This window comes from Gallus gallus, chromosome 22 (assembly GCF_016699485.2).
Source record: "Gallus gallus isolate bGalGal1 chromosome 22, bGalGal1.mat.broiler.GRCg7b, whole genome shotgun sequence".
Classification (NCBI taxonomy): domain Eukaryota; kingdom Metazoa; phylum Chordata; class Aves; order Galliformes; family Phasianidae; genus Gallus; species Gallus gallus.
Window position 1 is genome coordinate 984694 of NC_052553.1, and position 19788 is coordinate 1004481.

At 43.9% G+C, this 19788-nt stretch overlaps 2 protein-coding genes across 4 annotated transcripts in view; one reads left to right on the forward strand and one right to left on the reverse strand.

The window, feature by feature from the left end:
- DOCK5 (dedicator of cytokinesis 5) overlaps positions 1-14409 on the reverse strand; it is a 112262-nt gene extending 97853 nt beyond the window's left edge. Inside the window, exons 1-4 of one of the 2 annotated variants that reach the window (XM_046903398.1) lie at positions 13965-14409; positions 12437-12534; positions 6842-6909; positions 34-4062 (exon numbers count right to left, since the gene is read on the reverse strand). The gene's annotated coding sequence lies outside the window, so the exon portion shown is untranslated. The remainder of the gene's footprint in view (positions 1-33; positions 4063-6841; positions 6910-12436; positions 12535-13964) is intronic. The other variant, XM_040651614.2, reaches the window with a different exon arrangement.
- An 83-nt stretch (positions 14410-14492) lies between these two features.
- NEFL (neurofilament, light polypeptide) lies at positions 14493-19347 on the forward strand. 2 transcript variants are annotated; one of them, XM_417679.8, is made up of 4 exons: positions 14493-15571; positions 16356-16480; positions 17428-17750; positions 18776-19347. In XM_417679.8, the coding sequence occupies exons 1-4, from the start codon at positions 14522-14524 to the stop codon at positions 18946-18948; spliced, it is 1671 nt and encodes a 556-aa protein (XP_417679.1). In that variant the 5' UTR covers positions 14493-14521; the 3' UTR covers positions 18949-19347. The 2 variants fall into 2 exon arrangements, with proteins under 2 accessions (XP_417679.1, XP_040507549.1); XM_040651615.2 differs by having other exon boundaries at positions 17428-17702.
- The last annotated feature ends 441 nt before the right edge of the window (positions 19348-19788 follow it).

Here is a 19788-nt window from a genome sequence, read left to right on the forward strand (position 1 = left end):
AAGATTTAGCCAAAGCAACAAATGAGTGCCCACCTTCTGTAGGAAGTAATGTACCTCTGTCTGCCACACACTCCTCCCACACTGCCATCTTTGCCTCTGAAGTTCACAGATTCCAACCAGAGCTCGGAGCAAGGCAGCTGGCAATAGACAACATCATATCTGTATCCTACAGATAGCCTTGGACATTAATGAGTCTTGTCTAACAAGCAGATAGACTCGTAACTTTCTACTGTTCTGTTTCCCTCCCAGAGAAGTCATTTCATGTAGGAAAAAGTTATTCTTGTCCTAGTTCCAGACCTCTAATCCCATAAGTGTGAAGGTCAGGGTGTTAAAGGGGTCCCTACTCACAGGGGATTCTGATGAGGCCCATCTGTGACTCCCCAACATGAAGCAGATTGTGAGCTGTATGTGAGCCCTTTTAAAACACAGTGCAGCCAAACCTTGCAAATCTAATCTGCATTGGTGACTGCAGCAAGGGCTCAGATGGCAGGTATTTATTCCGATTATTCATAGGATGGCAAGCCAATTTTGTGCCTTGTTAAGTAAATCAGTCCTTTAATAAGATAGGTTTACATGTCTGGTGTACTAGCCAGGGGAAATAAGAGTTTTCATTTTGTACATAATCATTCCAAATACTGACAGACTACAGGAAAGACACAGCTAAGTATTTTCCATCTGGAAAGACACCGATCAGAATCTCAACCAGTATCAGTAGTCAAATCTATAACACACTAACAGACGCATCCTCATTTTGATCTTACATTGCAGCAGTGTCATTTTGGACAACACATGAGAAGAAATCAGACGATTGTTGTCTTTATGCAAGCAAATGCAATTGGACCAAGTTTAGAAAACATAGCCAATACAGCTTAACTATTCTTAAACTACGACTCAGGTGGGACAATCCAACTTTATTCTGAAGCTACCCAATTAGTATTCCTGGTGCATCTTGAGATCTGCAGATGAAAAGCTCCAGAATAAGACAGTGTTTAGTGCTGTTAGCCAATCAAACACAGAAACACACATGGAAATTAAATTGCTGGAAAAGCCTTGATGCTTCCTCTCCCCTTTCCTTTTCTTTATCCTTTAATTCTGTTTCTTCGATAAACTTACATTTCAAGAGCCAGGTCTTTAATGCTCCTTTTGTGCACTACGAATGGTCTGCCCATTAGCTATCAGAGAAGATTCACAGGCAACAATTCCAAATGTTCTAAATCAGTTTACTAGGATCAGAGACTTTGATAAGTGTGGGAGGAAGACAGAGGCACACAGTGAAGGGAAAACCTGCAGTGCTGCTACACACACTCCTTATTAATATGAGTAATCTCCTTAAAGCTATTCAAGTGAAATACTGAAGCCTGATGAAGCTGACGTTCAGGCAGACAGATACTTCTGTCTATATAAATAACTTCATGAAAATTGCAGAACTCAAAAAAAAAAAAAAGATTTCCTCATTCCAAGCCTCTACTTCAATCCTCTCGTCTTCCTCCACGTAAGATGACTTATTCATTGTGTAACATCTGCATACTCCTCAAGATGTGCAGCTATGAACATCTGAGCTAAAAACAGATTTGAGAAAGGAAACAATAATTACGTGAGCGGGTTCTGGAATAAAGGCTGGAGAAAAACAACAAGTTTTCCCTGCATCTGACAAGCACAGTTCTCAAGAAGCCAGAATTGCAGAGCTCGGAAATGCACTGAAGTTATCACTAGTAAATTACCCCCTGAAATCATATTCCTAAACAAGATAGCATTAGGATATGATGGGATTTAGAGCAGGTTTGCATCACGGCCAACTGGCTAGATTTACATTTGTGGCTAGCACTGAACTAAAATTAATGCCAGAGTTAAAAGCAGTAGGGACTAATGATCAAGATATTTATCTTGTATGGGTGATAAACCCTGCTGGTTTCATGGATCTATTATAAGACTACAGTTAGATTTCAGACTGGGAAGAATCAATGAGCCAGCGTTATTGTGGGGCTGCCTACAACTGGGAGGAGCAGGAGTTGGCATTCAATAGTTAAACAGTGGAATGTTTTTTTGCATATGTGTCAATATTTAATGCATTTTAAAATTAGAATGATCTCCATGGGAAAAAAAATAGAAATCCTAATGCTAGTCCATGCAGAGATTGGATTGCATGCTGTACACTGTAGAGAGCATTAAACACTACAGGAGGAGAATAAGTATATCTATATATACGTAGGTATATTTGTGTATTTCTACAAATGATCTGGAAATACTACAGTTATATTTAAAAGGCTTCTTTGTAACAGGCACAACTGAAATAAAGCCCATCATTATTTAATTTCAAGGTCCTGCTTTAAAATATGGGAAGACTAAAGGGCTTCTGAAGCAAAACTTAATTTTAATTAAAACAAAATTACATATTGAAGTTCTGAACAAATGAGAACAGGATTTTACAATAGGAAGTATGAGCTCATCTTAAGAAGTAAGCAGTGCTACTATCTCTGTAATAACACAAAGGAGGTAAGATTACAGGAGAGTTCAATATAGAGCTGTAAGGCACAAAGCAATGAATCATCATTCACTGATGAGAAAGCTTACTTAAACAAGTACATAGATTTTGAGACCAGGACCTTTCATTTAATGAATTCCAGTCATTGCAGATGTTACCTGCCACTAGCAGTTGGAAAGGGAAGGTTTTTTTCCTATGCAAGCTGGTAGTGATCAGACAGCACCCTCTTCTCCCCGAGCCCCTACCTCAGTGCAACAGGGATTCATGGCTCACCTTCCTGCAGAGCAGCTTCCCCAAAGATGCACACTGGGAGCTCTGCAGTTCTACTGAGATGCTCTAGAGCAATCCCTAAGGAAACAAAGGCTAAAGGAACAGCTTGCATAGCAGACAGCATAAAATAGTGGTACAGAGGGCTTTATTGCTTGCAAAAAATATATAGATGCCACATCTCCTCTCCACCCCAGCCTTTTTTCCAAGAAATGTCTGCTCGATAGATAATCAGTGCTGACTCAATGCCCAGGGCTCCCCTAAAGAAGAAAACTGCTGCAGTGTTCTCTGCATTCATCAAATATTCTTGCTGTTCTCTGGAGAAAAAGAAAGATCCACTACCAGAGAAAAAAGACATATTCAGCATCACTTTATGGTGACTACATATATTTCTTTGTTTAAAAGCAATGTCTTTCTTTGATTGGGACCCAGAAAAGAAAATAAAAAGAGGGAGAGAGAAAAGTCAGACTGGAAGGGGGAGGAGGGAAGAGCCTGCCCTGTCTCCAGCAGTTTGACTGCAGTGAGGAGGAAGGATTGGAAGTTCAAACCAACAGGAGCAGCGCTGCAGGAGTGACTCAGCATCCTCCTGCGGCAGGAGAGCGTGGCAGCAGTCACCGCCCTTCCCTTTAAGCAGTAGCTGCAGGAGACTGCAGCCAAGCCAGACCCACTTCCACGGAGAGCTGATCCACTCCTGCCTGGAAATAAACAACCACAAGTGCCACAGCCCTCCCATTGCCTTCCCTGAGCACCCATGGGATCCCATTCCCTTGGGTCTGCTCCAGAGAGAGCATCAAAGCTGCTGTACCCCATCCCTTATCTTCCCACTGCAGTCAGGAGATGCCACTGTGTTCCCTCGGAGCTGCAGAAAAGCTATTAACTCCCACTCTGCCACATTCACCTCCTACTCACTGGGAGCAGCAGAGCAGCTGATTGCTCTTCCTCTCCCACAGCCCGTCTGATTCTTACATAGCTGTACAACACCACCTTCAATAACTTGCACAGGATGGAAAAGAAACAAAAGGGCCAAAGAGTATTACATATACAGACCCACATGACTGAAGCTGCTCTCCTGCAGGAGGTATGTAACCAAGGTGCATGTGGGAAAGGCATCTCATGCTTTGTTTCAGTTGCTCGGTGAGGAAGGTCAGTTGCAGGCAGAGAAATTAACCTCCCTCATGCAGACTGGAGTTGGAAATAGCCCTTCCCACTCCCACTGCAGACGTGGGCTCAGCTCCTGCAATCTGGACTCAGTGGGGAAAAGCACTCTGTGTCCACAAATGCTATCTTGCAAGGAATGCAGCACCTGGCAAAGGCTGTGGGAAGCAAAGAAGAGATCTGTGAATGGTACAGAGCCCACTCATTTGCTTCTCAGCCCTCTGCTCATTTCCTACAAGGTTTGTCCTGATTGACACGCACCCTACCTTTCTATTCCAGATTTAATACCTTCCTCTCAGATGCTGTTCATTTTTGGGGAGGGGTTAATAGATGCCCCTCACTGCCCAATTTCACTGTCAGGATGTATCAGCAATGCCACCCCTGGGAAAAAAATCATTCCAATCCCCTGGGTACTCCTATCACCTGCTCCATTTTGCTGTATTATTTCTAGCTACTTTGGGGAGAGTTTTACATAGTATCAAGCACGAACACTAGCTTTCGGGCGGAGGTCTGTGTGCGATAAAACCACTGAATGCTTCTGTTATTTGTGTAGTTGGTGCAGAGCAGTCATTGCTCCTGAATAGGAAAGAGAAGGTTTGCTCTTTCCAGTTCTTTTCTTGCGGCAGTCAGGCTTATGTCCAGAGGGAGCCTGGGCCGCGGTGGCTCCTCCTCTATGCGGGACTCTCCTCCTCTCTCTCTCCCTTCTCTTTGAAAGTTGGTGCAGTATTGAACTTTTGCCAGAAACCGGACCTGCTGCAGAAGCGGCAGCTTCCCAGCAGGAGCAGAGGAGAGGCAGTGAGTAATGCTTTCTCGAAGCTCCACTCGAACAGCAGCCACTCAATCACTTTCCCCCCCTTCCTTCCCCTCTCCGCTCATAGCAGGGCTCTGTCAGTACAGAAATGCCCACTTCAGACAGCAGTGCAGGGCCCCACCACCACACCCCTGCGGTGACATGCAGAGGGCACTGCCAAGGGCCAATGCAACAGAGGCTGCTCCCTCCTTTCCCATTTGCAAAAATCCTCCCTTGTCCCATCCTTCCCAAGGATGTACAGAGAAACTTAAATTACTCACTTAAATTAACTCCTTGACTTGCAGCTGCCTCTGCTATCCCTGACACAGCAATCTCGGGCCCTTTATTTCACCTCATGCAGGCAGATTCCTTGAGGAGCCCAGGGAAAAAAAAAGTTTCTGCTCCCTTTCAGTCCCCTCCTCACCCCTAAATTGCAGCTCCACAGGGGTAAACTTCCAGCAAGAGGATCTGACAGAGCTCCAAACACAGTGGTTGACCCCCAGGGAACTGCAAATCCAGAATTAACCCTTCCTTCAGGCATTTTCCCATCTCGCTGTGCACAGCACTTTCAGTCCAGTGCAGGCTGCTCTGAGGCATGACAAGCCTCCTGAAGGAATGATTTAGGTCAGATTATATGGATCGTAACTCTGCCCCTCAAGGCAAGCCCTACATGCAGCTAGTCTTGGCCAGCCTAAATGAAAGCTGCAATGCGTTTTTCTCTGAGCACAGCAGCAGCAAACCCAGGGGGACACTGAACTCAATTGGCCGCCTCCCGTCTCACTGCTCAGGCTGCACTAATACAAGAAAGAACTCCTCCCTTTCTCCTTCCTCCCCCTCACTCGTCCCACACACGAGGGGACAGCCCAGAAGTGCACCTTCCCCTCTCTGACTGCGTTGTGCCTACAGACAGAGCCATTGTTTTCTACTGGCTGCACAGTGCTGCAGGAGCAGCTGTTTCCAGGGATGCGAGCTGACACAGGCTTCCCTTCAGCAAAACACACAGAGCCACAACATCTAATCAGCACCTGACCTCCAGGCTTACTGTTCTTAACCTAAATTTCAGAGGTCCCCGTATCTAAAGATTATATTAGTTGCAGGAAGAAGCCAGCTGGTTCCACTTCTCTCCTCACATTAGTAGAAATGAGCCCTGCCATGCTCACAAATCATTTTAACAAATGGGATAGAAGGCACATCCCAGCCACGCAGAGCTACACGTCCCTAACTTTGATAGAACAGAATCAGACATTGTGAATTACGTGACAGTTTAACAAAAGGAGCTAATGAAAAGCTGCAATGGGTGTTACAAAGAACTAAGTATCTTTACCTGAAACTGGAAGAAGTAGCTTGAAACCTTTTTCCCCCCCGGTACTCCAAAAGCACAAGTTACTCTGCCCCTGTGCCCTCAGGCAGAGAATCCCCTTGTCAATTGAAAATTGCTAGCAATTCTAGTTCCAAACAGGTTGGACTTACAATGCCTGAATTGATGCAAGTGTAACAACTCATGAGCTAGCAAGAAAAACACTTGGTTTGGTAGCTTAGCAAATTACATATTTGATAAGAGATGGTAGCAAATGATTCTTTTCTGGCCATTTCTTGTTCACATCCACTTTATAATTTTGATACCCACCTACCAGAAGAAGAGGGCACTGTTCAAGGACATGTAACCACTGAGCTGATGTGCTGCAGGTCAAAGAGCTCAAACCAACTCTCAGCTTTCCCAAAGGTCATCTCATCTCAACCCAGGAGAATCCGTTCATAAAACCCTTCACTGCAAACAAAAGGATTTTACCCTGCTACCCAACTCGATCATTCTGTAATGCAGCCTGCTGTACTGGAAAGTGAAACGTGACCTTTCATGTTTGGCTGCAGTATTTGAAATATCCCTGTTATTGCTTCACAAACATCCTCTTATAGATTCTACCAACAGAAGCAGAGAAATGCGAGATAAAAGGATGTGGCTGCCTCATCCTTCCTAATACCCTGTCTACTCAAAGATATTTCTACAACATCATCAAGTGCTTTATCCAACCTTATAATAAATGGCCAAGTTACTCTCCTTGAAAAGCAAAGTTAATACCATTTCTAGTCGGTTCTGACGGCCTTGTTTGTGAATCAGCAGACCCCTGAAGATTTATCTCTTATCTTACCCTGGAGATCCAGAAACTGCACTCCTTCGAGCTGCAGCAGGAATTTCATCTGAACTGCAGTGCACCTGCTAGGGAAGCCAAATAATCCATTGGTTAAATACCAGGGCTCACAGAAGTGCACATCTCACCAGTCCTGCTGTCAGACACAAAGCAGGCTATCACTTACAAGGTAACACTTGTAGCCATCTGCTCAACAGCCACAGCAACCCTTGGAGATTTTGGAAGGATTCAAATAAATGACTGAGTAGCTTTTGGCAATGTCAGAGACTCAGCTATGATGCTAAGTGCTTCTGAGGTTGTTTCAAGAATATGTTTCTGTTATACAAAAGTATAAGTTGTGCTGAAAGCTGTCAGTAACCTGAGGGTCTGAGATTAGGTCCAGACCTGCAGGAAAAAACAGGCACCAAACTCCCCTGGCAACAATGAAGTACAGAAAGAAACCACCTTGGGAACAGGATTATATAGGACATAAGAATGAAAAGAGTTAACAAATTTGTATGAAGTAAACTTGAAAAATGTGATATGATTAAGCCAGCTGAAAAGAATTAGCAAAGTGATTCACATAAACATTCTGCTGGTGCTGAGAAGGCACAAACAGGATGTCTGAAACAGCTACATTGAGCTCTCCAGTTTTTACTAGTCACAGGAAGGCCGAGAAGGATATTATTTAAGAGAATACATATTTCAGAGCATCACAGATCCTGATCTAACCGAGGTGTGGATGACAGAAATCCCAGAGGCAGAAGACATTACTTAGTACCTGCACAGGGCTCCCCAAAGTTCCTCAGCATGCATTATGCTCTTGATATTAACAGAAAACTGAGTTAATTCTCCTGCACTACGAGACTAACTGTATTTTAGTCCTCTTTATCACAGAAGGAGATGGCTGTCAGATAACATTATAGCTTTTCAGATACAGCAATGTGACAAATGCCTGGGAACTTGTCACAGCTCCAAACCTGGAATAATTACCTCTGTATCGCTCAGGAATGGAAGACCCCAAGACCTGCCTCTGACTCATAAAGATTCACAGTCCTAGTTCTAAGCAACTCTCTTTTCACTCCTCCATATCCAAAAAGAAAAGAAGTTAACAGCAGTTTTAATGGTAGCAGCATGCTTCTGAAAAAAACTGGTACATATAAAACCAGTAACTTCTCATCTGCCCTTAAGTATTGTAATCAAGAACACTTGAATCCTCACTAATATATGCCACGAGAGCCTTACAGGCACTGTCATCCAGGCTGTTTAATTTACAAATAGTCCTGCATTAGACTGCTGCAAAGCCATTTTCTCTCTAGGAGCAGTGCCAGAGATTAAACCTCTGCAGACCTCTGCAAATGTTTCAGCGAAGCTATATTAGCGTAAAACTGGAGCAATGGGATGCATTCCATATTCCATCAAACAGGTGCATGCCCTTGACTATCATCCTTGATTATCAAAGGCAGTACCAAGAATGTGATTCATGCAAGAACTGATGTAGGAAATTGGGTGCACTGGCTGCAGAAGTTCAGTAATTTTTATTCATGTGCTGCAGAGCTGAACATCTTCAGCTTGCTGCTATGAAGCTTAAGCAGAGGACACACTGCAGTACAACAGTCAGACACTTTTATGGCTCACTTTCCATCTGTGTTTTATGGTCAGCTGTATGTACCAGACTACTAAATAATGGCATGCTTACACCTTGCTAAGAAATGCTTGTGCATGTGTGCGTGGAAAGATTATATAAGTATTAAAAGGTAGGAGGAGTGCATTTGTGTATACTCCACATAAATGTTATTGCTACCTATGCGGTAAGGAGAAAAACCTTTCAAAAGTTCAAAAATTAATGAGCTACAGGGGGTGAATTTCTCAACTGTTCACCCAGATTCTTGATCAACTGAAGCACATGTCCTGCTAAGGAGGAATTCAGACTGTGCTTCAGTTCATACAAACCATTGATATAAGATATTGCCTCTTAATTGTGCTTGCAGATCACAAAAGTGATTCTGACTCCCTTTTTATTTTTATAGTCATGCATACTGGAAAGTTCTTGGAAGTAAAGAGGGTATGTGACTGCCTTGTGAGCCTTTCATATACTCTTAACTACATAGGAAATGCAGGCTCTTCTTTGTACTGTATCACTAATAAAGCATAAGCAGAAAGCACCACTGTATAACAGCGCAGGGATGTAAAGATTTGTATGCTTACATATTCATCAGCTTCTACAGCTGGAGGCACGTGCAATAACCAATGTTCTCATCTACTTCTGCAAGAGTTCTAAAAACAACAAAGGAGTTGTGTCCAAATTTCTTTGGGATTCAATGGGAATTGGGCATTTAGAGATATGTGAAAATCCTATTTGAATCATGATGCTTGGTATATATTAGATACTTACACAGAGCCCCTGTTCTCAGCCAGCTCACACAACTGCATTCATTTTAATTCAATAGTAGCTGGAGAAAGAATTGGGTAAAAACAATAATTCAAAAACAATGACAACTGAAATCTATTAAAATGTTCTTTACAATGTCATTGTAATGTAGGAAAAAAAAATCCAAGAAAAATTAAAAACAAAAGCAAGAGATTTAGAGAAGTACTGGATGAGAAAAACACAGTAGGAGTTACAAATGTCAGCTAGATAAAGAGGCAGACACTGATTCTATTTCCAACCCCAGCACATTACTGTGGATACGGGATACCCATGTAGAAGAAAGTGGTGGGCACATACAGTGTACTGTATAACCTGACTGATTCCAACCCTGCACAATGCAGTGTAAATGGGATGATACAACCATTAAGGTTGAGTTAATACTGATGAACACAGACTCAGAAATTCCTACTTACCAAATCACGTGAGGGGCAAAAAGGAGCCTGCTGCAATTCATCAGAAGTTTATTTATCTGAGAACTGTCGACAATTATTCTTTCATATTTTATGGCATCATAAAATAACACTTTTCAGCTGACAGCTTGAAGACAAGTGAAATCATTCACAACAAAACAGCACGTTTGAAAAGATGGAGCTCAGATCCTCAGCTAGCCTAAGCTGTCAGGGCTTCAGTGACCCTCAGTGACAGTAATGGGCTATTGCCAATGTAGACAAGCTCCTAACATGGCCCTGTTAGGAGTCTAACCCCTTTACTTCTCATGTTGTTGAGAAAGGACCCATTCAACACAATGAGACTTTGTAAAGGAGTAAATAATCTCTTTGTGAATGGGCAGGGCTGTTGCACCTTGTTCTGCAGCCAGCAAGGTAGTCTCCTCTTACCTCTCCAATAACTTTTTGTTATTCATGCTTAATTCCTGCAGATAGATCACCTATGTAGCTGACTCTGAGAATTAAGAACTAAACTAATCCTTGAAACTGCAAGAGGGAATCTGCCATCAGATTTTGTAGTCCTGATCCAAAGAGTAAACAAAGCTAATGAATCTTCTAATTAAGGATGCACTGATAGAGTTCAGCTGGCTTGTTGTTTCCTCTAGTCCTTGTAATCAAGAGGCAGAACAAACTCAAAGTGAGCAAATTAACGTTACTGTGTGCAGCAAAACAGAATTGGTGTGATAATAAGATAATGTAAGTTGCTCAGGCACTTACTGTAGAGGCACAAACAAAGCAAATTGCAGTTCAAAAGAAATAAATACTCATGAACATTTCTTCTGTGACTTTCAGATCTTATATTTCAGTCCTTGGGATCAAAATTCCTCACGGATTTTGACAATTCATTGGTGTTGTCTCGTTTTAAATGGGCTTTTTAGAATATAGGAAGCAGACTTTCTAAATTGTGGAGAATCTGACATTTTATAAAATTCAGCAGAAGACAGAGAATCCAAGTAGAACAGAGATTTACATTTGTTCACTCCATTCAATTCCTTTAGAGATTTTTTTTTTTATCATTTTAGGTGCAATATTTAAGATCTGGATTCCAAAATTCAATAAAAGATAACAGAATCCCCCACTCCTGCTTGTGCCTTTCAAAAATCTTCCCTTGATAGGAAGAGTATTAGTGTCATACAATAGTGATTTTCAAGTATGTTCAGCATATGGTTTAAAAATACCCCAGAGATGTAGAAATTGCAGCATGTGTAGAAATAACCCCCAGAGAAATGTATTTGGGGTTCCCATTCATCCCCACAAAGGGGATGAAAGAGAGAAGTAGTTATAAACCAACAAACACATTGTAGGAAAACTGAAATCCTCAATCAGACTTTTCTTACTCAGGGCTTCAGTGAGAATTCTCTTCTTCAGTTTTTACAACACAGCTCTCTGTGGTGAAATCAATAAAAGGACCTATAGGGACAGCTCAGCAGAATGCATGCCTTACTGCAATCCCTCGGCAGGAAGGTACTGGCACAAAACATGGACTGCTACAGTGAACCTTTTCCAGCTCTTCCCCTTCTCTTTCAAAACTGCTCTAATCTATCTTATCAATTAAAAAGAAACAACCAATGAAACGTGGTGTGACTGAATGAAATATGTGGATTTCTGGATTTGCAGTAAAATTGAGGAAATACGTTTCTTAATCACACTTTGCTATGTGTAATATCTCTCAGCTGTCTGCTTTGTGAAAATAGGTACCATGCACAGAACAAGCTCTCACCCTCTCATTTACATTGTGTTGTGCAGTGTCATGTGTTACACATCAGAGCTATGAAACTTCTGTAGTGGGAACACCTGATTCTCTACTCTCCAAATTGTGCCTTTAAGGAGTAGGAAAAACTAAAAGGATAAGCAATGCATTCGTTTTTCCTGACTCAGGAATGCCCAATTTCTGTGCAAATTCCAACTGAGCAGACCAAACTCATTTTATGCTTCTGAAATAAGACCAAGTGCAGACAGTGCACACTTGCTTCTCCCATCTACCACAACCCCAATCACACCTGTTGGATATTCTGCTAGGGAAGCCAACCTTTGATGCAAATAAGCAAAAGGCAAACCCCACTGGGTTTCAATGCCTGAGTGTTTTCCAGTACAGGAGAATTCTTTGCTGACTCTGCTTGCATTCAGGTTATTCCCTGATGCTCACGAAGCCCCACCACAGAGGAAAGTTTGGACCTAGACCTGAACTTTTCCTGGCTTCATGTTTATAGGAAAGGGAATTTTGCCAACAGTGATGTACTGTTCTGAAGCCGTTTGCTTTTGCTTATGCAGCAGTAGTAAATTATTGCACAGCTGCCATTTTATCACATTATGAATAATACAGAAACGACATTAATGGCAACCCACTCTCATTTAGGTCAGCCAATCTAGGGGAGGTTTTCAAGGGATGAAGCTGGCCTTACAATTCTTCTTGTTCGTGGTAGATGAAATCAGGAGACTCACACCTAATTAAAACAGCAAGACAGCAGCTGTAGGTAGCTTCAGCAGATGGAAATGGAGATAATGCTAAGCAGCTGGGTGACTCAGCTCATCTCCAGTGACCACCTGTCTACTTTTTTTTTTTCAATGCAGTCTTAAACAGACAAGGTAAAAAGCAAAAAATGAACAAAAGGGAGAGAAAGAAAGCACAAAAAACAGAGTCAACATTAATAACTCCATGCCTGAACATTTGAATTTCCAAGGTAGGATGCAATGAGCATTGGCTTTACCTTCATGATAGTAACAAAAGTTCATCCTTACCTCTGAGCCATGTTGAAACTGAACACTGCAGGGCTGTCTGCAGATGCCTTCACATCTTGGCACTGCCGAAGAAGGGGTTTTCCATCATTTTCCCCTCTCTAAAATGATATCAAAAAGACATACAAATAAGAATAATAATGGACTGCAATTACAACCCTTGTTGTCCTGGGATATGGAGAGAAGGGGTTTTAGAAGCTATGTTCATTTATTAATACCTATCATAGTAATTGATACTATTAATAATTAAATCTTATGCTCAAGTTGAATTTGGAAGAGAGTAACATTAATCCATTGGCTTGACACAAAGTATGTCAGTTTTGCATTTCTTGAGTATCCCATAACTATTTCTTATTTAGAAGCTCACTGAATTTCCAGACAAACCCACTGTGAATCTTCCCATCTGCTACAGTGCCTACATTGCTCATTTACTTCCCCCACGTGCTCTGCAGTCTACACAAGCTGCCTGTCTGGGGGCAAAAGTGAAAAATAACCACCCAGTTAAAGCTATAACTTATTAGCACATAAAACCATACCTGTGCAGCTGTACCCTGCATATTTAATACCTGAATAATGGAAAGCTGTTCTAATATGTATGAATGTAGCTGCTACTGATTTTTTTTTTTTTTTTTTTGAGTCAAACTTAAGTAGAAGCCTCACTTGCAACACTTGTAAAATGAGAGCAATTCCATCGATCTTCATGGGGACATTTCAGGTTTGCAAAACAACTCAGATTTACTGTGAAGGAGCAATGTGCAAGCTTTTATTTGCTCTTTGCATACTTGATTCCATCCAACCTGAGCCCAAACGAAAAGAGATCATAGCTTTCTGCCTTTGATAGGCCATTGCCTTTCACAGCTTACTACCCCTCATCTTCAAGTACGCTGTAACCTACGGAAGTGACACCAAACAACAGGTAACGTTCTGAGAGCACTACAAGACAAAGGGAAATAGGATGAAACCCTGCCTCACTTTATTAGATGATTCACGTTAAGCAAGCGTATCTTTATGCAATAAATACTTGAGCGCCAATGCAATTAGTGACAGGTTCACAGATTCTACTCCTTTCTCCTTTCTTTAGGGAGCAAGAAAACATTTTTGCAGTACGTCTAATAAATGCTGCTTCAGCATTTGCTCCTTCCTCAAGCAAAACCTGGAAAGAAAACGTTTTGTACTAAAATTAGCCCTTGTGACTCAGAGGCAACATACCACCACCTTTTGCAGCACCCATAGAAATATTTGGGCCATGTTTCCCTCTTTTACCATTAAGATGCAATCTCTGCTGCTTAAATGCTGTCTTATTTTAATTAACAGCAGCTCATAACCTGGGCCAGGGGTAGCTGTGGTAGAGCTGTGCAGCTTTAGTCTCTGCTGTAGTCAGATTGTGCCAAACATTCAGCCCTTACGGTCCAAGTCTCAGGCAGATTTGCCTCTGTGAGCATTTCAAAGGATGAAGCAAAGCTAGATAACCAGGTATCACTGCATTTTGCTGGTACAACAAACCACGTACTGTGTTTTCCTTCACCATTACCTGGTCATTAGGAACCACCGGTATCAAGGCACGTGGCAAGGACAGAGGAAGAAGGCTAGAGCCCCGCTATAACTGCAACATAAAGGCGAAAGGAAGGAGAAATGAGCTATTTATACACACATTCGGGGGTTTCTGAGGTACAAGAGGGGGTTGCGGTGACAGTTTAATATCGCGATCCGTCAGTGGGGCTTTGCAACCCCACGGGGGGAGTCCGTCAGAGCGGGGCGAATGAGAGAAAATGGCGGCACGGCTCTGAGCGAGGCGGCACGGGGCAGGTGTGGGGCGAACGCGAGGGAGCTGTGAGGTGAAGGAAGCCACGGAGGAGCCTAAAGGCAGCCCCCCCCCGCTTCAGCCGTCTCTCTGGGGAGCACCGGACCGAACAAACCATTCAGGAGCATCACAGACCCCCACCATCACCACAACCCCGCGGCCGCGCCCTCAGCGCAGCGCTCCGCCCCGGCCCCGCCCGGCTGCCGTTCCTCCCTCCTTCCCCGCCCATAAATAGCGGCGCTCGGGCGGCAGCGATCCGCAGAGCCCTCGCTGAACCCCCCACAGCTATGAGCTCGTACGGCTACGACCCGTTCTTCCCCTCCTACAAGCGGCGCTATGCTGACAGCCCGCGGCTGCACGTCTCCGGGATGCGGAGCGGCGGTTACAGCTCGGCGCGCTCGGCGTATTCCAGCCTCTCCGCGCCCGTCTCCTCCGTGTCGGTGCGCCGCAGCTACGCCACCTCCAGCGCTTCGGGCTCCCTCCTGCACTCGGTGGACAGCCTCGACCTGAGCCAGGTGGCCGCCATCAGCAACGACCTCAAGTCGATCCGCAGCCAGGAGCGGGCCCAGCTGCAGGACCTCAATGACCGCTTCGCCTGCTTCATCGAGCGGGTGCACGAGCTGGAGCAGCAGAACAAAGTGCTGGAGGCCGAGCTGCTGGTGCTGCGGCAGAAGCATGCCGAGCCGTCCCGCTTCAGAGCCCTCTACGAGCAGGAGATCCGCGAGCTGCGCTTGGCCGCCGAGGAGGCGACGAGCGAGAAGCAGGCGCTGCAGGGCGAGAGGGAGAGCCTGGAGGAGACCCTGAGGGGGCTGCAGGCTCGCTACGAAGAGGAGGTGCTGAGCCGCGAGGACGCCGAGGCCCGGCTGCTGGAGGTGCGCAAAGGAGCGGACGAGGCAGCGCTGGCGCGGGCGGAGCTGGAGAAGCGCGTGGACAGCCTGCTGGACGAGCTGGCCTTCCTCAAGAAGGTGCACGAGGAGGAGCTGGCCGAGCTGCAGGCTCAGATCCAATACGCGCACCTCTCGGTGGAGATGGACGTGTCGGCCAAGCCCGACCTGTCGGCCGCGCTGCGCGACATCCGCGCGCAGTACGAGAAGCTGGCGGCGCGCAACATGCAGAACGCCGAGGAGTGGTTCCGCAGCCGCTTCACCGTGCTCAGCGAAAGCGCCGCTAAGAACACCGACGCCGTCCGCGCCGCCAAGGACGAGGTGTCCGAGAGCCGCCGGCTGCTCAAGGCCAAGACGCTGGAGATCGAAGCCACCCGCGGCATGAACGAGGCGCTGGAGAAGCAGCTGCAGGAGCTGGAGGAGAAACAGAGCGCCGACATCTCCGCGCTGCAGGTGGGCGGATGGGGGGTGGTGGGGCTGTGGCCACGTAGAGTTATCTGGTAGCGTAATGCAACTTCGGGCTTGTGGTCTGTGGCATCCTTAAGGGTGCTGCTATAAATGGGCTTAAAAATAGCCTGAACGGCAGAAAAAGCATGAGGGGGAAAGCGCACGCATCAGAACCAGCAGCAAAATGAGGCACGCGCATCAAAACCAGCAGAAAAACGAGGCACACCCAGCTTTAGTCCTTAAATAAGAGAATTAGTACAAATTCACTTAAAATACCCCCGTAACACTGGGGATAGATGTTAGAAATAAAGGGAAGCTTGCACAGCTCACGGATGCTTTGGTGCTTAAATAATCAAATAGCTACAGATTGGCTTAAAAATAGCCTTAGTGCTAGAGAGAGCATAAGGGGAAAGCATAGATGTCAAAAATAAAGTGAGGCATATGTGGCTCATAGATGCTTCGGTCCTCAAATAACAGAATTAATAAATTCACTTCATGTTAGAAAAAGCATAAGGGGGAAGCAAAGATGTCAAATAACAAAGTATGCAGAGCTCATGAAGGTTTAGTCCTGGAATCACAGGAAATCTTACTCTTTAGATGATAGGGAATGAAGGTATTGATAGAGATGTAGGGGTGGGAGATGTGCCAGCAAGGTGGGCATTGCTAATGGGAATTGGAGCTGTTCTCCTTCTGTCTACAGCAAGGTGAAGTGATGAGGGTGCTGAAATTCCTTGCAAGCATTGTTGCTAGACAAAGGTTTTTGTATTGCGTGTGTTCTTCCTTCCAACAGGATACCATCAACAAACTAGAGAACGAATTGAGAACCACAAAGAGCGAGATGGCTCGGTACCTAAAGGAATACCAGGATCTGCTCAACGTGAAAATGGCCCTGGACATTGAGATTGCTGCATACAGGTATGATGGGGAGATGTTTCAATAAATCAGAACATGGATCAGGTTCTCCTTTCTATGGGTACTCCTGCTTAGCCTTCCCCTAGCAGAGAGTGCCATTGGTGGCAGAATTTAATCAGATTTTCTCATTGCTTCTTCCAAACAGAAAGTCAGTGCTTCTAAGGTAACAGCTTGTGTTAAGCAAAGTCTGTGTTGCATAGCAAACATGAGCATCACACTGTGCATATATATGCGTACAGAATTAGGAACTCAGCTGTGTAATCTCAGTTCTCCATCTTTACAAGTAAAGTGTGTTCTGTACCTAGGAGCTCAGAAATCTCTTGGCTCTAAAATGCTTCTGTGTCATTAAGACTTGTTAATATAGTGGCTTTATTCTCAGAACTAGAAATCCCTTAGATACTTTTAACAACAGGGTTTCTTTCTAAATCACAAGCTGTGTCTTGCTAAGCCATTATTTTACAGAAAAACTGCTTTTAATAGCAAAAAAAAAAAAAATCATATCAGGTACCAGTAGTGATTGTAAATGCTGAAATGGTTTCTGTGAGTGCCACAGAGGGAATACTGAGGGTGGCTATAAACCTTGTCTTACAGTTAACTGTGGCATAGAGCTGTTAGATCCATACTGTTCTCTGGAACATAGATTATCAAAATACATCAATATCTCTACTTGTAGCAAATGTAATCCTGGGGGTGTTTTCCCCATTACTTCTCCCAATGAGAAGTATTAATTCCAAGGTAATACACATCTCTGAAGTTTGAAAATTCTTTCAAGATCAGGCTGCTATTGCTATACCATTAATAGTGTTATATTTGCACTCCCAGGTATGCAGTCTCTAGGGCTTGTGCTGCTCAAAGCATAGTGGCCCATAGCTGAGTCTGCTGAAGACTGCTGCAGCATAGCTAAGACATCTGCTTGTTTTTTTTTCTTGTTTTTTTTTTTTTTCTGCTAGGAAACTGCTGGAAGGTGAAGAGACCCGACTCAGTTTCACCAGTGTTGGAAGCATCACCAGTGGCTACACCCAGACTGCCCCCACCTTTGGCAGGTCTGCCTACAGTGGGCTCCAGTCCACCTCCTACTTGATGACAACCCGTTCCTTCCCCACATACTACTCTAGTCATGTCCAGGAAGAACAGATTGAAATAGAGGAAACAATTGAGGCTGCTAAAGCAGGAGAAGCCAAGGCAGCCCCTGCAGAGGAAGGTGAGGAGGAAGAGAAGGAGGAAGGTGAGGAGGAAGAAGCAGGAGGTGAAGAGGCTGAAGAAGAGGAGGAAGGTACTTTAAAGCTCCTTTCAAAACCTTCTCTTCCATGCTTCACCCTGCTCATATAGGGGTAAAACCCCAAAATTCTATAAGCTAGTTCTAATGAGTAGAGGTCTTTCACTATCCCTTCATAAGCAAAGGCTGGAGAGATTAAGCCCATAGTATTTGAGCAAGAACAGCTGAATTTAGAAAATAAGGTAAGGTAAATGTTCAATACCAGACATTATAGAGCTGATTGTATTCCCATGGAAACTGCTGGTTGTTTCCATTCAGCTTTCCAAGAGCAGTTAGAGTCCATTAAAAGCAGGTAATGCTGTATTCATCTGGCAGCAAACCATGTTCAGCTATTACAGATATCCTTCGAAGAAAAGAAGGAAAAATCCTGAAATATTATCGGAGTTCCCTGGAAAAAGAGGGACATTAGCTGATGCCTGTGGGTATAATCATTGGGTTCAGTGGGCAGCAGTTTCTGTTGCCTGGTAGTTTTCCTGTTTTCTTCAACCAAAGTACATGCCACTTAATTGCTGCCACCCTATTTATTTAATCATTTTTAAAAGATAAAATATAAAAGGAATATTGTGTAGCTCTGGCTTTAGACATATCTGATATGCATTGGTTACCACTGAAATATTCCACAAATTAATTAACATGCAGACTAATTACAGTAAAGCAGTGGCTGAAGAGCCAACTGGAGAGCAAAAGCTGTTTTTTGAACTCAGATATTTAGATAAGGCTTATTGTTTAAGCCTACAGTTAATTAGTATTTTTCAGGACTGATTTATTCTTTTCCAAAACAGTTTTATATAAAGCGTTTAACTCAATGTGAAATCTGGGGTAAGCTGGTTGTGTGGGTTTGTCCGTTACTTTTGCATGTCCTAGATAGGTCCCTGCTTTCATACAGAAATCCACTGCTTAGGTTGGCTGTCATCCACATGCATGGGGATGAAGGGTGCAGGAATGCTGGCTTGTGTGGAATTGGGGTTGGGAACTGATTTGAAGCAGCGTAGGAGATGTGGAATTCTTTTTGCCCTTGAAAGGTGCGAAGGAAGAATCAGAAGAAGGCAAAGAAGGTGAGGAGGAGGAAGGAGAAGAAACAGCAGCTGAAGATGGAGAGGAGTCTCAAGAAACTGCTGAGGAAACTGGAGAGGAGGAGAAGGAAGAGAAAGAAGCAGCAGGGAAGGAAGAAACCGAAGTGAAGAAAAAGGCTTGAATTCCAGGCAGCCTGGCTCTCATCAAGTTAAACTATGATTGACTGAGCTAAAATTGCAGTCTCACATATTTATTTCAGTGACCACTGAGGTTTAAAGTTAATGATCTATGATGTTTCTCTCTATGTGGAGTATCAGTATGCTGCTTGCAGAGCACCCACTGGCTTGCTCCCTGAGTGCTGCATGGTCTACACGTATGAATTCAGGGGTTATGTCCTACTTGGGTGATTCAGAATCATTACATTTAAAAAGGGGGGCAAAAAATAAGTCATGGGAATGAAAGTTATCTCTAATGTGCATTAAAAATAATTATGGAAACCTTGGGTGGGTAAAATAATGGAGGCTTCAATAAGTATGTGCAATAAAGCTAGTCAATAAAGATACAGAAATGCTTACACAGATTCCTTGTATGTGTTGTATCACTAATGCACTTAATGATTGATAAAGTGATGTACTGTGCTTATCTTCCATACCTGCTTAATGGGATGAGATTCTGTCCCATGCTGATAAGCTTAGAGTGCTGCTATGTGGAGCAGTGCTGTGTGCATTAATTCCTCTACCAGGCAATTGTCAGAGGCTCTTAAGGTTTTTGACATGAACCAAAGAAAGGTGTAACGAACCTGTGATCAGGCACAAAAATGGAACAGCTCAAAGAGCACCGAGGCCTGGCAGTTCAGAACAATGTCAAGTTTGGACCTATTTATTATCAGCTAGCTGTAGCTGATACATGCAATTGACCTTCATGCCATAAGCAATCATGGGGCCAGTGCTACAAGTTAAACCATTCTTAATTTGCCTATAGTCAGCCAGGTTAAAAAGGAGTGTATGGTTGTACACTTCCC